The sequence below is a fragment of the Poromitra crassiceps genome (genome assembly GCF_964638095.1).
Source record: "Poromitra crassiceps genome assembly, chromosome: 3".
Classification (NCBI taxonomy): Eukaryota; Metazoa; Chordata; class Actinopteri; order Beryciformes; family Melamphaidae; genus Poromitra; species Poromitra crassiceps.
In genome coordinates this window covers 28,567,821-28,583,379 of record NC_139625.1, presented here as the reverse complement: position 1 = coordinate 28,583,379, position 15,559 = coordinate 28,567,821, and the positions used below count along the sequence as shown (strand labels likewise).

Genomic DNA, 15,559 nt, shown 5'->3' with positions numbered 1-15,559 from the left:
CCCTCCTCTATCTACACAGCAGAGGTCTGTGGCTCCTCTCTACCCTCCTCTATCTACACAGCAGAGGTCTGAGGCTCCTCTCTACCCTCCTCTATCTACACAGCAGAGGTCTGAGGCTCCTCTCTACCCTCCTCTATCTACACAGCAGAGGTCTGTGGCTCCTCTGCCCTCCTCTATCTACACAGCAGAGGTCTGTGGCTCCTCTCTGCCCTCCTCTATCTACACAGCAGAGGTCTGTGGCTCCTCTGCCCTCCTCTATCTACACAGCAGAGGTCTGTGGCTCCTCTCTGCCCTCCTCTATCTACACAGCAGAGGTCTGTGGCTCCTCTCTGCCCTCCTCTATCTACACAGCAGAGGTCTGAGGCTCCTCTCTGTCCTCCTCTACACAGCAGAGGTCTGAGGCTCCTCTCTGCCCTCCTCTATCTACACAGCAGAGGTCTGAGGCTCCTCTCTGTCCTCCTCTACACAGCAGAGGTCTGTGGCTCCTCTCTACCCTCCTCTATCTACACAGCAGAGGTCTGTGGCTCCTCTGCCCTCCTCTATCTACACAGCAGAGGTCTGTGGCTCCTCTCTGCCCTCCTCTATCTACACAGCAGAGGTCTGTGGCTCCTCTCTGCCCTCCTCTATCTACACAGCAGAGGTCTGTGGCTCCTCTCTACCCTCCTCTATCTACACAGCAGAGGTCTGTGACTCCTCTCTGCCCTCCTCTATCTACACAGCAGAGGTCTGTGGCTCCTCTCTACCCTCCTCTATCTACACAGCAGAGGTCTGGGGCTCCTCTCTGCCCTCCTCTATCTACACAGCAGAGGTCTGTGGCTCCTTTCTGCCCTCCTCTATTGCTCCCTCTGGTTTCCTCTTGGTCTTTAGCTTGTTCTCTAGGTCAGAAATGACTCATCCAGCAGCAAAAACCCTCCTGACAGAGTCAGGGCTACGGTCAACTACAGTATGTTGCTTATTATGACTCATACTCCAAGACAAGATCAATATTTGCACAGATCTATGGGCGGGGAAACAATAGTGATCTGGCCTCCACCAGTTCTGTCTGTTAATGGTCTGTTTACTGAGACAGACAGGATAATGGCTTGGGTGGGGGCTGGTGTAGTACTGTATGGTGGCTACACTCCCACTCTGTTTCTGCTCTACTTAGTCATGAGGAGAGTAAGCACCTATAACAAGCTAGTATCACAGCACAGCGCTGGCGTGTGCAGAGAGTGAAGCTGGGGCACAGACAGGCTGTTGACACAGACAGGTTTGCAAGTCAAATAGCCGAGTTTCTAAGCTCCCACACTTTGATGGTGCCTGCAGTCTCTTTTGGCTATGCAAATTTCAAATCTGTGAGGCTACATGGCTGCAGCCAAGCTGTTTGATCTAAGCTATGGAAGCACTTAAATGGTCAGAGAAGCGCTGCCTTGATGTCTATAGTTACTGGTTATGCTTGATCTAGTAACACAAGACACTGGCACACGCAATGAGTGTGAAGTGGGGAAGAATGGAGGATATCAGATATCTGAGAAAGAAACCTAGTTCAGCTGTAGGTCTTGGTTATGGTGGCAACCCGAAAGTATTTGGGGGAAAGCCCTATCGTTACGCAAAAGCCACATAGAGTTATCCCAAACCATAATAAAACAAAAATCGTATTTGGCAATGGGATAGAATATTTTAATTGACTGAGTGAAAGCAAAATGAGTGTCTTGAGACATTATCTAATAGCAGTCAAACTAGATCAAAGACCACTGCTGTTGGGGGAGTTCATCTGAGGTCATGCTAGCTGGCGCCTCAGCCTCCTTCATCCAGCTCATAACTTAAGCATCAAAGCTGTGTTTGTGTGAGAGCCTGTGTGCGAGCCGAGTGCATGACTATTTGAGGCCCAGTGTACGAGACCCCTCTCTCCAAGGTGCCATCACTCTGCTCCCGTCAGTCTCCCTTTCCCAACACTGCTGTCCCAGTGCTGCACTTCTGGTCCTCCACGGTCAGTGACCTCTGCGCCCTCGCCCCTAACCCTGCCAGGCCTCTGGACCCCCTAACCCTGCCAGGCCTCTGGACCCCCTAACCCTGCCAGGCCCCTGGACCATCAGATGGATATGCTCCCTGCAGGGATCAGAGAACCTGGCATACATGGAAAAGCTATTGAGGGTCATTTCTAAAGAAAAAATACATTGAAAACAATCTCTCTGGAGACAAAAAAGCGCCATATAATGGCTGACTTACACCCTCAACAGAGATTGAGTGGGGAAAACAGGGAAAGAAAGGAATGATTTATATGCAACTTAAACCTCATATAGTGATGGCAGAAGCTCTCTAAGGACCATCTTTAGTTGGCCTGGTGACTCAAATCCGGGGCTGCTGGTACTTCTCCTGGCCAGCTTGGCCCAGAGCTGTAGAAATGTACAGCTCGACCTGGAGTCAGGCCAACAGGGGAGGGAGAGGCTAGCAAAGCTAGCTAGCAGCAGGAACCCAAGACTGTGAGAGCAGCACCAGCAACTATTCTGGATACTGTCCTCCTTCCTAGGCACTTAACATACTGTACAAGCAGACAAACACACAAACAAATACACACACCAATCACATCAACACGCTGGAGCCCCGAGGGATGAGTGGAAAGCTGCTGAACACAGGCAGGAGGAGAACATCACTCAGAAACCCATTAACCCCTGGCTCTCAACCAGAACAGTAAGCAGGCCTCATTTATGTAGACTTTAGACATAGCTGTGTGTGTGTGTGTGTGTGTGTGTGTGTGTGTGTGTGTGTGTGTGTGCATGTGCGTGTGTGTGTGTGTGTGTGTGTGTGTGTGTGTGTGTGTGTGTGTGTGTGTGTGTGTGTGTGTGTGTGCTTGTGTGTATATGTATTTATGTACTGTATGTGTGCACGCGTATGTGTATATGTACTGTATGTGATGGGCATGTGTCCATTAATTAAGAAGTCATAGACTTGGGGACAGTTGCCAAAGGTTGTAAAAGAGTGGTTGTGTTCTGTGTTTGGGTATGAAGGCCACAGTAAACTTCCCATCCTCTCTACACCTTGAACCCTTCAGCAAGTCTCCAGTGTGGGGCAGCACAGCGAGGACTACTTCCTGGTGCAGAGAAGTGCATCCCCGGGAGAGGAGCTCCAGACTAAACACGCGGCTCGTTCAGCTGCTCCCCTTCACCCTACCGACAAGAGACGGATGCTTGACAAGCGCTCCCAACAGAAAACCTCACTTTTTCCACCAATTATAGAGAGCCACGCGGAGTGGGGGAGGAGGCAAAACTTCAAAATATTATCCGCACTGGCATTTGGCGAAGTGCGTTGAGCAACCTCTGTCAGAGAGAGATGGACTAATTTCAGGGCGACCTGTGCCAACACAAACAACTGTTCTGGCGAGCTCTCATTGTCAGCACTTGAGGTTTGAGTTGAATTTTTGAATGCTCCGCAGCCAATTTCTCTTTCCCCTATTTTCTCCCCCATATGATTTGTCCTTGTCCAAGATCCCAGTAAGTCTTTCATCGCCTACGCAGCACAGCCAGATCTGAAGGAGTCTCGCAGAAAACAAACGCAGATGCTCATCTGCGCACACAAACAAAAACAAAAATAGAAAGTAAATGTCTCTCTCAGATCTCAAACATATGTATACTCAAGCTCATACAAACACAGACCTCTTTTAACTAGCATGCTAACATGATGACTTGAATTAGTACCATGTATTCAGAAGAATGCAAGTGCTTCCATTCAGGTTGTGTCCATCACCAGGCACAGCGGGGTGGGGGTGGGGGGTGGTGGGGTGGGGGGGGGGTTCACAACAGCTACCGCTTCAGTTGTTGGCTGCTGCCCACTGAGATTCACATCACAGCCATGTCAGTGTAAACCTCATATGTCTCCATTTGTGTCTCGTAAGCACTATTTACTTCCACTTTGATTTTGTTTATTAAAGGCTTTGACTGTTCAACATGAGCAGCCAGGGCAGAGCGCTGTGACAAGCAGAGTGACTTATTCATACTGTACTCACGCACGCTGCTGGGTGTGTGCCAGTCATTATGAGATGGACAGCATGATGCTGCCATCATAGAAACCTCACACCTATAGACACCTATGCACATTGAGGGGAGGCTGCGTGGATATGCGTGGTAGTGGGGGGGGTGGGGTGGTGGGGCGTTAGGGGTTGAGGTGGAAGCTGAACGGGCACTCTGGGAGGCCCCTGTTGCCTGAACATGCAGCCTTTACTCTGCTCCAGTATTGAGGCAGCTGTCTTTAATAAGAGCCCAGCTCAGCCCATATTTATTCAGGTACAGCTGACAGAGAGGCAGAGACAGTGAAAGAGGCGTGGCCCCTTCTTTTTCCTGGCAGCCGTGCAGCACTCCTGCGGTTCTTTGGGGGGCAAAGGGACAAGGCGAAAAAGACACAGACACCGAGACACAGAGGGGGGAAAGCGAGAGTGGTGTAAGAAAGCATGGCTCCAGTTCAGTCCTGTGTTGACTGGACATCCTGTGCAAGAGTCCAGCCCCACAGGCCCCGGGGCCACCAGGGAGGGAGGGGGTGTGCGAGGCGAGCTGAGCTCCACTCCGGTATCGCTTGATGGCCGCGTCCAAGACAAATCACGAGCGGTGCTGCTGTCACCGTGGGCCCTGACCAAGACAAACAGCCCTGTTTCAAATCAGTACCTGGCCCCTCACAGCCCTTTCACCTCAGCCACACTTTGGCACACCCAGAGCAATCTAGTAAGAGAGTGGCGTCAGCGGAGGACCAAAGTGTGTGACTCCGTAGCCAATGAATAGCCAAGAAGGGGTCTCGCGCTGCTTTTGAATGCTAAAATAAAGCTGATCATGTACAATTTGATTCTTTAAATGTCATCAAATTGATTATTTCAAAGTACATCACAAACTGTCCATTTTGCTGCAACTCGACAGCGTTGCTTAATCCAGAACCTCAATTCCGGGAACTCTTGAGAGTAAAAAACTGGTCCATTGGAGTGAATGGAGATGTCGCGACTCTTCTATATAAACGACTCTGGGCACATCCATATCCCCTCACACATTCATGCATATTCCCTTCACAGGTCACAGGACTGACTGAGGCTCCTTCACAGGTCATAGGACTGACTGAGGCTCCTTCACAGCTCCACACAGGGGACTCACTCGTCACCCTCTCAACTCTGTCGGTATTCTCTCTCTCCACACACACGCTTTCCAATTTTTAACCACATCACACAAGCTCTATTGTGGCCAAAAAGCTGGGATCAAAATAATGGGGGTGAGTGTGAGTGATAATGACATGTATACCCGCTTTACGGGACTCTGCTTCAGTATGTGTTCGTCGTGTACATCGTCACGTGCCTGCACTAAACCCCAAACCTAGCTGAATCGCAAACTGCTAACTGCGCAGAAGTGTCAGCAGTATTCCTTGTGTTTACTTAACGGAGCACATTGCATCTTGGGAGTTGTGGTTTGTCAGAGGGGGCCTGACTCTGTCGCTGCCTGCGGCCTACACCGGAGGGACCGACGCTCCTCATTGAACTGAGCCTCATTTATCTCTGTGGCAGAGCCCTTCCTCTCCAGAGCCGGTCCTCCAGGACCTCTGAACTGCTGACACCGGACCCCCCTCCTCCTCTCCCTCCCTCCCTCCTCTGAGCTCCAGCATGCGGCAAACATTGTGAGATGTGTTTCATCTGCATATTGATCAGGCTGGCCAAAAGAAGCAGCACCTCAGCATTTCACTGAATACATAATGGAAATAAGTGCCAGTTATTCTGCTTAAACTCTCCTGCAATCCTTTAAGGGGAAAAGTTTCACCTTAATTAGGTCCTTCTCCAGTTAATTAGGTAAATGCGATTGTGCAACAAAAGTCAAAGTACAAAGCTGCTGGAAGGGATGGGGGGGTTGGTCACACACTGCAAATATATTTGAATGTGCACATCTCAGCTAGATGAAGGTTACTGTAAGGTAAGGTAAGGTATCTCAGCTAGATGAAGGTTACTGTAAGGTAAGGTATCTCAGCTAGATGAAGGTTACTGTAAGGTAAGGTATCCCAGCTAGATGAAGGTTACTGTAAGGTAAGGTATCCCAGCTAGATGAAGGTTACTGTAAGGTAAGGTATCCCAGCTAGATGAAGGTTACTGTAAGGTAAGGTATCCCAGCTAGATGAAGGTTACTTTAAGGTAAGGTATCCCAGCTAGATGAAGGTTACTGTAAGGTAAGGTATCTCAGCTAGATGAAGGTTACTGTAAGGTAAGGTATCCCAGCTAGATGAAGGTTACTGTAAGGTAAGGTATCTCAGCTAGATGAAGGTTACTGTAAGGTAAGGTATCCCAGCTAGATGAAGGTTACTTTAAGGTAAGGTATCCCAGCTAGATGAAGGTTACTTTAAGGTAAGGTATCCCAGCTAGATGAAGGTTACTGTAAGGTAAGGTATCCCAGCTAGATGAAGGTTACTTTAAGGTAAGGTATCCCAGCTAGATGAAGGTTACTTTAAGGTAAGGTATCCCAGCTAGATGAAGGTTACTGTAAGGTAAGGTATCTCAGCTAGATGAAGGTTACTGTAAGGTAAGGTATCCCAGCTAGATGAAGGTTACTGTAAGGTAAGGTATCTCAGCTAGATGAAGGTTACTGTAAGGTAAGGTATCCCAGCTAGATGAAGGTTACTTTAAGGTAAGGTATCCCAGCTAGATGAAGGTTACTTTAAGGTAAGGTATCCCAGCTAGATGAAGGTTACTGTAAGGTAAGGTATCCCAGCTAGATGAAGGTTACTGTAAGGTAAGGTATCCCAGCTAGATGAAGGTTACTGTAAGGTAAGGTATCCCAGCTAGATGAAGGTTACTGTAAGGTAAGGTATCTCAGCTAGATGAAGGTTACTGTAAGGTAAGGTATCTCAGCTAGATGAAGGTTACTGTAAGGTAAGGTATCTCAGCTAGATGAAGGTTACTGTAAGGTAAGGTATCTCAGCTAGATGAAGGTTACTGTAAGGTAAGGTATCTCAGCTAGATGAAGGTTACTGTAAGGTAAGGTATCTCAGCTAGATGAAGGTTACTGTAAGGTAAGGTATCCCAGCTAGATGAAGGTTACTGTAAGGTAAGGTATCCCAGCTAGATGAAGGTTACTGTAAGGTAAGGTATCTCAGCTAGATGAAGGTTACTGTAAGGTAAGGTATCTCAGCTAGATGAAGGTTACTGTAAGGTAAGGTATCCCAGCTAGATGAAGGTTACTGTAAGGTAAGGTATCCCAGCTAGATGAAGGTTACTGTAAGGTAAGGTATCCCAGCTAGATGAAGGTTACTGTAAGGTAAGGTATCTCAGCTAGATGAAGGTTACTGTAAGGTAAGGTATCTCAGCTAGATGAAGGTTACTGTAAGGTAAGGTATCCCAGCTAGATGAAGGTTACTGTAAGGTAAGGTATCTCAGCTAGATGAAGGTTACTGTAAGGTAAGGTATCCCAGCTAGATGAAGGTTACTGTAAGGTAAGGTATCTCAGCTAGATGAAGGTTACTGTAAGGTAAGGTATCCCAGCTAGATGAAGGTTACTGTAAGGTAAGGTATCTCAGCTAGATGAAGGTTACTTTAAGGTAAGGTATCTCAGCTAGATTAAGGTTACTGTAAGGTAAGGTATCCCAGCTAGATGAAGGTTACTGTAAGGTAAGGTATCCCAGCTAGATGAAGGTTACTGTAAGGTAAGGTATCTCAGCTAGATGAAGGTTACTTTAAGGTAAGGTATCTCAGCTAGATTAAGGTTACTGTAAGGTAAGGTATCCCAGCTAGATGAAGGTTACTGTAAGGTAAGGTATCTCAGCTAGATGAAGGTTACTGTAAGGGTGAAGCATTGCTGAAAGTCACTTTCCACCAACCAGCTTGCCCAAAAAGAAAATCACCCCATTTCGCTTCTCTCACCCAATAAAAACAGGACTTTCTCCATGTGTGGGCAGGCTTTAGTGGCAGCCAGTTGCAGTGCAGACGGCTGGGCGCTGGGCTGTCTGATGGATGGGCTTGTATTGGGTGAGGACTGGACCAATGGCGTCGTGGATTGATTGGCCCAAAGGGGCCGTCGGGGAAAAGCACTTCCTGTGTGTGTTAATGGACGCTCCTGCAGAGGCACTGTGGCGGCTTGTGGCCGGGCAATGGCTGTTCCTCTCTCCCTCTCCTCCTCTGCTTTCACTCTCCCAGTTAATCAGAGGAGAGTCAATTGAGAGGAGCCAGGCTTCCCCTAACACTCTAGAAGCTCTCTGCTCCACGACTGAAGCCTTTGAAATACACTCGCTATGTGCACAGCTTTGATTTGAGCCAGCTCCATTAAAAAAATCCATCGAGCCCATGATTTCAGTTTATTGTTCCATCATTCAACCTGACCACTGTGTGAGTCTCTAAATAGAACCAAAACTCCTAGTTAGTCTATGAATTGAAGGAATTGAAAATGACCCCATCCCTGGCCATGGCAGAAGTGTGAACATAAGTGTGTGAACGAGTCTGTACCCGAGTCGGCCCAGCTGGTCCAGTTCCGGCACCGGAGGTCCATAGGTATGGATTTGAAGGGGCCGGTATTGGTAAAGGGCTTCTTCTACCCTGGCCACGGGCTGGAGAGACACCGTCTGACCCTGCAGAAACCACAGCAGAGAGAGAAAACATTCAGCACAGGACAATCATCTTCATTGTCTCAGTTTCGCATGCACTTCAGCACTGGAAACTATGGCTACAGCACAATAGGATGACACAGCAACGGAAAAACAATTTGGAAGAAATAGGCTTAATGTCAATCAAACCTCGAGTTGACAACCGCGAGATCTTGACTGACTGGTTTGGAAATAGGCGTTTAGTCTGACAACATTTTTCACTTTGCCCAAGCATTGCTGGTTTTGGGGAGAGACCTAACTAGGACAGTAAGTGAGCATTCTTTTAGTGGTCTAATACAGAGTGTTGACTGTTGACAACTCAACAACAATATTCCAGATGAAAATGTGATCAATCTGATGAAGAAAAAGTACATAAGATCACATTGGAGAATTGTGGTGTGAATTACACTGCATTCCTACAAACACAATGGAAGAACAATCCCTGGCATCCCTGCTGTACTTGAGAACCAAAAAATGCTTTTATAAACCGTTTTGATAAATCCACTAAAAGACAAGAGTAATTAATGATGTATAGATGGAGAACAGAGAGTAACTACTAACTAGACTATATACACGTGCGTGTGTGTGTGTGTGTGCGTGTGCGTGTGTGTGTGCGTGTGCGTGTGCGTCTTGACAGTGCTTTGTTTTTCAGCGGTTTGTTTTTCATTTGCTCACTAACACTGCTCTTCCACTGATGCACCTAAAACGTTGTCAATCCAACATGGGTGGCCAACACATTCGCTGAATGTCACTGATATTAATAATTAATATATTATATATTAATATATATTAACAAATAATGGTCAACCTACACGCATTATTCTGCTAAATATATATATATTAGGTTTACACTGAGCATCACCTGAACTTCTAGTTTTTTTTAAGTCCGTACAAATTATGCTGAAAATATAAAACCGGACATTTTTATAAAAAGCCCGATCTATAATTATTGAAGGCTGTGGTTTCAATCGGTCTGCCAATCAGTGGAAATACAGAGTCCAGTTTCTCGTGCCCTTGACCGTGGTTATTGAGTGAGAAATATGATGCTTCTTTAGGACATTGCAGAATTGTTCAATTTGGGGCCGTGCCATCAAAGGGGGAATTTCCACTCGAGGTCAGATGAACATGTTCTCTCAAACTTTAAAATAATCAGACTCAGAAGACACCCCTAGAGTCTAGATGACAATGAGATAAAGCTGTAGTAAAAAAGATGATGTCTAAACAAACACTGACTATTTGAGAGAGCAGAAAGGGAATTGAGAGACAAATGAGAGCTAAAAAGATGGAAGAGAAAGCAAAGGAAAGAGAACTTAGGAGAGTATAAACAACAGAACGCAGAGGGGAGCTGATGAAAACCAAGCTAAACGAGTAACATGTGCACCCACGGCCTCACGCATGCTTTGGCTCGTACCACTGACCTACATAATATGGACAAAGCCACCCACTATCTTTTGGACTCGTGTTTTGCAGCAAAGTGTTGTCTGTCGCCATCGTGGGGTCCTTGCGGAGCTCACGTGAGATGGGGGTTTCCCAGAGCTGCAGCTCCGCCTGCTATTGGCCCGTGATCGGCAAGCTGTGCGATCACTGGACAGTCAACCTGTCAATCACCCCCTTTTCTATTGTCTGTTTACTATTTTACTCCAAGTGGGCGAGTTATATAAAGAATTACCCACCTACAGTTGTTATGAAAAGGTGAAATCAGCCATATAGACCAAAACCATGTTTTGCCCCATACTGGAAACATGTTTCCTCCTGTTACAAAGTCAATTTTTAACATGGGGTGAATGCCTACTGCACTCAGCCCCAAGTGGCCATTCAAGGAACTACAGCTTTCAGGAACACTTCCTGGACTTCAGGTGGGAAGGTCTAAGCTTGCCCACTGGTCCGTACGAGAGCGCGCGCGCGCGCGCGCACGCACGCACACACACACACACACACACACACACACACACACACACACACACACACACACACACACACACACACGTAAATCAAGCAAAGCTGGATGCAGCTTTCTTTAGCCATGATGCTAAAAAAAAACTAGGCCAACATGTAGGATAATTACACAATCACAACACAAAGAAATGGCACAAGGAAAATTCCACCCTTAGATACTCATACACTGTTGCATTCATGCATCTATGATGTTCAGTACATTCCAGGAATTATTTTCTGATGAAGGCGCGTGTAATTTACATTTCGGCGTACCCACTTCCCCTCAGCCTGTCTCGTCTACCTCACATATTGATTTCCTGCACTTCCCTGAATGACTTTCGACAACCAGACAACCAGAGCATGTGTCTGAAGGAGTTGCATTCAGCTGTGGGTTGTTCTGCTTAGGTAGAGAGAGCAATAGCAATAGCATCAGAGCAAGCTTTTACAGTTGAGATAAAGTTATGCCACTTACTCAAAATGCAACATGTCTTGTGTGTCTGCATTGCGATGCGGACGTGTGAATCGACTCGAATCGAATCGTTGACAGATGAATCGTTGAATAGTTTATGTTTAAATTTCTGTTGACATTCATATTTTAAAGCAGTTTCTAAGTAAAAAAAGGGCCTTGATATTTATCTGACTGCTTGTATTAATTGATGAAAAAGTAGCCATGTGCAGTAATAATACAGAAAATTGAGGATTTGATACTTGGAGCTGCAATACTTTGAGCTGTATCGAGATGCATCGTGGAATCGAATCGAATCATTGACAGATGAATCGTAATCTAATCGTGAGGCCAGTGAAGATTCACAGCCCTAGTCTATGGTCAATTGAGGCTGCTGTCGGTGTGGGAAATGGCAGCTCTTCCTTTCTAAATGTACGATTTCTGAACATCGGTGCAAAATGTTGAGCCTAGAAAGAAGCCCTTGCTCTTTGATTCTGAGGTACTGACACGAAATCCTGACATTCACCGTCGAGGTTTTGGATAGTTACAAAAAATCGCTATTAAATTCCACTATAGCCGTCTATGGGTACGTCTCCAGTAGCTGCAAAGGTTTTTAAACAGTGTTTAAGTGTTTGAGGGTTGATTTTTTCTCCCTTTAAATAACAGTACACACACTTCTCTACTGCTTTCACTCAACCTTTAACCTGGAGGTGCCAATGACCCCTTCTCCTGTCCCATCCATTCATCCAACACAGTGGAGCCCCACCACAAGGTAATGAAAGCCAGACCGACCCCAGCACAGTCACTCTCCCTCTCTTTCACACTCCCTCACTCTCTCCATCCATCTTCTTTCAGACTTTCAGCACTGGAGAACTCCCCTACTGCGCCAATCAAAGAGACACACTAAGATGGTAGAGAGAGAGAGAGGGAGAGTGAAGAGAGAGAGAGAGAGAGAGAGGGCCAGAGTGGGAGTTACACATGGCTAAAGGGCAGTAAATCAGATTTTTAAGTGACAGACAGAGCAGAGCAGAGCCAGTCTAGGGAAATTTCTGTTGCATTCCACTCCAAAGGCACCTTGAAAACTGGCAGAGACACATCAGCGCAAACAAACACGGCATAAAATCTAAGACACGCACGGACGGACGCACGCACAGTCACACACACAAACGCATGCATGCACACACACACACACACACACACACACACACACACACACACTCACAAATAGTTTTTTTTGCGTAGAATTTAATATGGATGCAAGGGCGTCCGGGTATTGTAGCGGTAGATTCCCTGCCTACCAACATGAGGGTCGCGGGTTCACACCCCCGTGTTACCTCCGGCTTGGTCGGGCGTCCATACAGGCACAATTGGCTGTGTCTGCGGGTGGGAAGCTGGATTAGGGGTATGGTTCCTGGTCGTTGCACTAGCACCTCCTCTGGTCGGTCGGGGGGCCTGTTCGGGGTGGAAGGGAACTGGTGGGAATAGCGTGATCCTCCCACGTGCTACGTCCTGCCGGTGAAGCTCTCCGCTGTCAGGTGAAAAGAAGCGGCTGGCAACTGCACATGTGTCGGAGGAAGCATGGTGCTAGTCTACGGCTCTCCCAAGATCAGCAGAGGGTGAAGCAACGACCGGGGGGAGTAGGCGGGGAAAGTTAACCAAGTACAATTGGTGAGAAAATGGGGGGAAATCAGAAAAAATAATTATAATTTTAAAAAGAATTTAATAGCGATGCACGATACGGATTTATTTTAGCTGATACCGAATCGATAACCGATAATTACCTGCTTCTCATGGCCGATGCCGATAATAAGATAACAAATGATTTGACTCTTCAAAAGTTTATTTCTTTTTTCTAGTAAAGTACCATCAAAAAACTTCACAAACATACTGCATCTGTCAAATCAGACATGTCAATGTATTAAATACAGGTTGTTAATAGTAAAGAGCATCACTCAATACAAAAATAAAGGCTAGAACCAAAGGCTGCTTAGTCCGCAGATAAAGAAGAGAACTTTCCCAGAAACTGCTCTGAAACAAGACCGGTTGGCCGACTATGCGTCTACTGCGCTTTCTGTGAGAGGAACTGTGCCCACTTTGGCCCAACCGGCCCCCCTCAAACCAACGCTGCTAAAACCTTCAATCATGTACCACTCTCATCACCTCCTATTAAAAGCCTGTGTGATTTACTGGATATGGCTGTTGTTTTCCAAATGCTCCGGTGAAAGAGAGCAACAGAAAAAGAGAGAGGGGGTGAGAGAGAGAGAGAGAGAGAGAGGAGACCCCCAGCTAGGTCCAGCAGAGCAGAAAGCAGCTAGGGGATTATGGACCATTGGAACGGCACTACTAAAACAGCCAACACAAACATCTGCTTTCAACATTACGGAGGCCCATCTCACTACCTATACAACATTGTGTGTGTGCTCATGATGCTTCCGAGTTTGTATATTACTGGTGTTTAAGACTCTTATAATACCCCTGTGACACTAAAACCAAACTCTGGGGATCCATCAATCTTAATAAAACCGTAGGGGAGGATAAGTTGAGGAAATCACATTGAGCCGGAGGGAGTACTCCTCCTTCTCCCGCTCTCCTTGATCCTCCTTACACACCCAGCTCAGCTCCAGATAGGGTTAGAATAGCACCGACACCAGCCTCAATATCCTAGTGGAAGAGCAACTGCTTCAAAAGGTCAAGTAAAAGTGCACGGGGGTGCCTCGCTGGTGTGGTGCAGGTTGTATTTTTTAATGAATTTACATTTTGGGATAATGATTAGTATGAAAATACTAATATAAATAATACTAAAATAAATACAAAATAAATAAAATAAAATAAAAATAAACAAACAAACAAATAAATAAAATAAAAAATAAAGGGGGGTGGCATTCTAAATGGGTGTTCTCCTCTTGTGACATCACTTGTTGCTGGACGTTCTGACATCACAGGAGGCAGTTCCATTTCAGGAACAGTGGCCAGCTGCTTTACAAAAATGAGTCTAGATGCAGCTACGTATGTTTCCCCAAGAAAAATCCCATTGCTACATGCAATGTGGTCTCCAACCTGCACCATGCCCTTTAAGCACTCTACGCTGGGGGGGTTTATTTTCATTTGTCTCATGACATGCTTTCACATTTCTCGCTCTCTCTTATCTTTGCTGTCTGTCTTAACAGAGCTTTCTGGGATTAGTCCATCTAACAGAGTGGTAAGGCAGACCAGGAAATATAGTTTTTTATGGGACAGGTGTGCTTGTCCAAAAAGTCAAAAAGAAGTTACAGTTGCGGGAAAGCACCAACTTCCAAGAAAAGGCTTCACCCCAAACTTGTGGGGGGGGGGGGCCTCAAATAAATGGCCGATTTGGTACATCGTTACATCACGGTGGTGTTTGCGCATGGTGTACTTCATTGTGAATCAAGCGTATATTATCAGCTTTATTTTATGCATTAAATGAAGCGCGAGGTGCTCCTGGGTGCTGGGATAACATAAGGCATTATGGGTAATTGGCTACTGTGGCTAATGCTAGCGGCTAACGTTCGTTACTTTACATGGCAGTAAAATGCCACTGAATAACCAAATTGATATAACTTTTAACCATTTCGAGTAACACTGTTTCCATACGGACCACCAGTTTAGGTTAGTTGTTTATAACGTGGCTATATTTATAACATACTCTATCTCTGATGCAGAAAATACTGCCTGTCATACAAAAAAAGAAAGAGGGATTGGGAGGCGGGCCATAGTGTCTCTGTCGATGATTTGATTTGACAGTTCTGGGCACTGGAGTTGGCGTTGGCCAATCCTGGCATGTTCCGCCCCCAAATCGAGTGTGTTCTGGCGCTAAGCGAGTGGGTTCTGGGACAACCAGGCTCTCGGAGGCGCGCGCAGTGCGGAAAAAACAATATTCCTGTCATGCGAGTTTAACGAACCAGTTACATGTCCTCTGCATTCTACATCAAATGAAGACATTACTGTTTGTTTTATTTTGTATGTTACATACTTATTGACCAAGTTATTAGTTAGTTCATGGGCTAGAAATTCTGCCAGGGTACAAGGGACTATAGGCGGCCATCTTGCCTGCAGAATTTTCAAATCAAGTAGAATACGGTTTTGCCAGAAATCTGGGGGGGTAAGTCCCCCTTTAACTGATCATTTTAAGGCATAATCGCTTATCACAAGATCGTTTTATCACAAAGCTGTGCCAAGACTGTGCCACAATCTAGATGAAAACATGAGGTGATTGAGCAGAGCCTTCCTTCCTAGATTTTGGAACAACCTGTTGGAGGAGCTTTTCAAATCACTTCTAAACTCGCTTTTACTGACTTGTTTTCATGCACTGACCTTTGATTAACTGTCCTTGAGCTCCCTTACTATATTTTACTTTTATGCTTTTGGGGTTTGCTTACACTGCTTTTGAGATTTGTAGGCTTTAATAGTTTGTACCTTTGCGTAAAAGAAAAATCTTCCATTTGGAGCTGTGTTTTGAAAAGTGCTACACAAATGATTATCACTATATTATTACTATAAAAACACTCCTGCATCTGGTATTTACACTGCCCTGTCCTGCTCCTCTAGACTAGAGAAAGGAGATGCTGAGGGTTGGACAGGAGAGTCTACTGGTCC

General features: G+C 46.0%; 1 protein-coding gene across 2 annotated transcripts in view; it reads right to left on the bottom strand.

Annotated features, from left to right (window-relative positions):
- Positions 1-15,559, bottom strand: part of mnat1 (MNAT1 component of CDK activating kinase) — a 46,109-nt gene that overhangs the window by 9,717 nt on the left and 20,833 nt on the right. For both annotated transcript variants that reach the window (XM_083632846.1, XM_083632845.1), the window contains exon 7: positions 8,429-8,550. In XM_083632846.1, the coding sequence (XP_083488972.1) occupies positions 8,429-8,550 (122 nt within the window). The remainder of the gene's footprint in view (positions 1-8,428; positions 8,551-15,559) is intronic.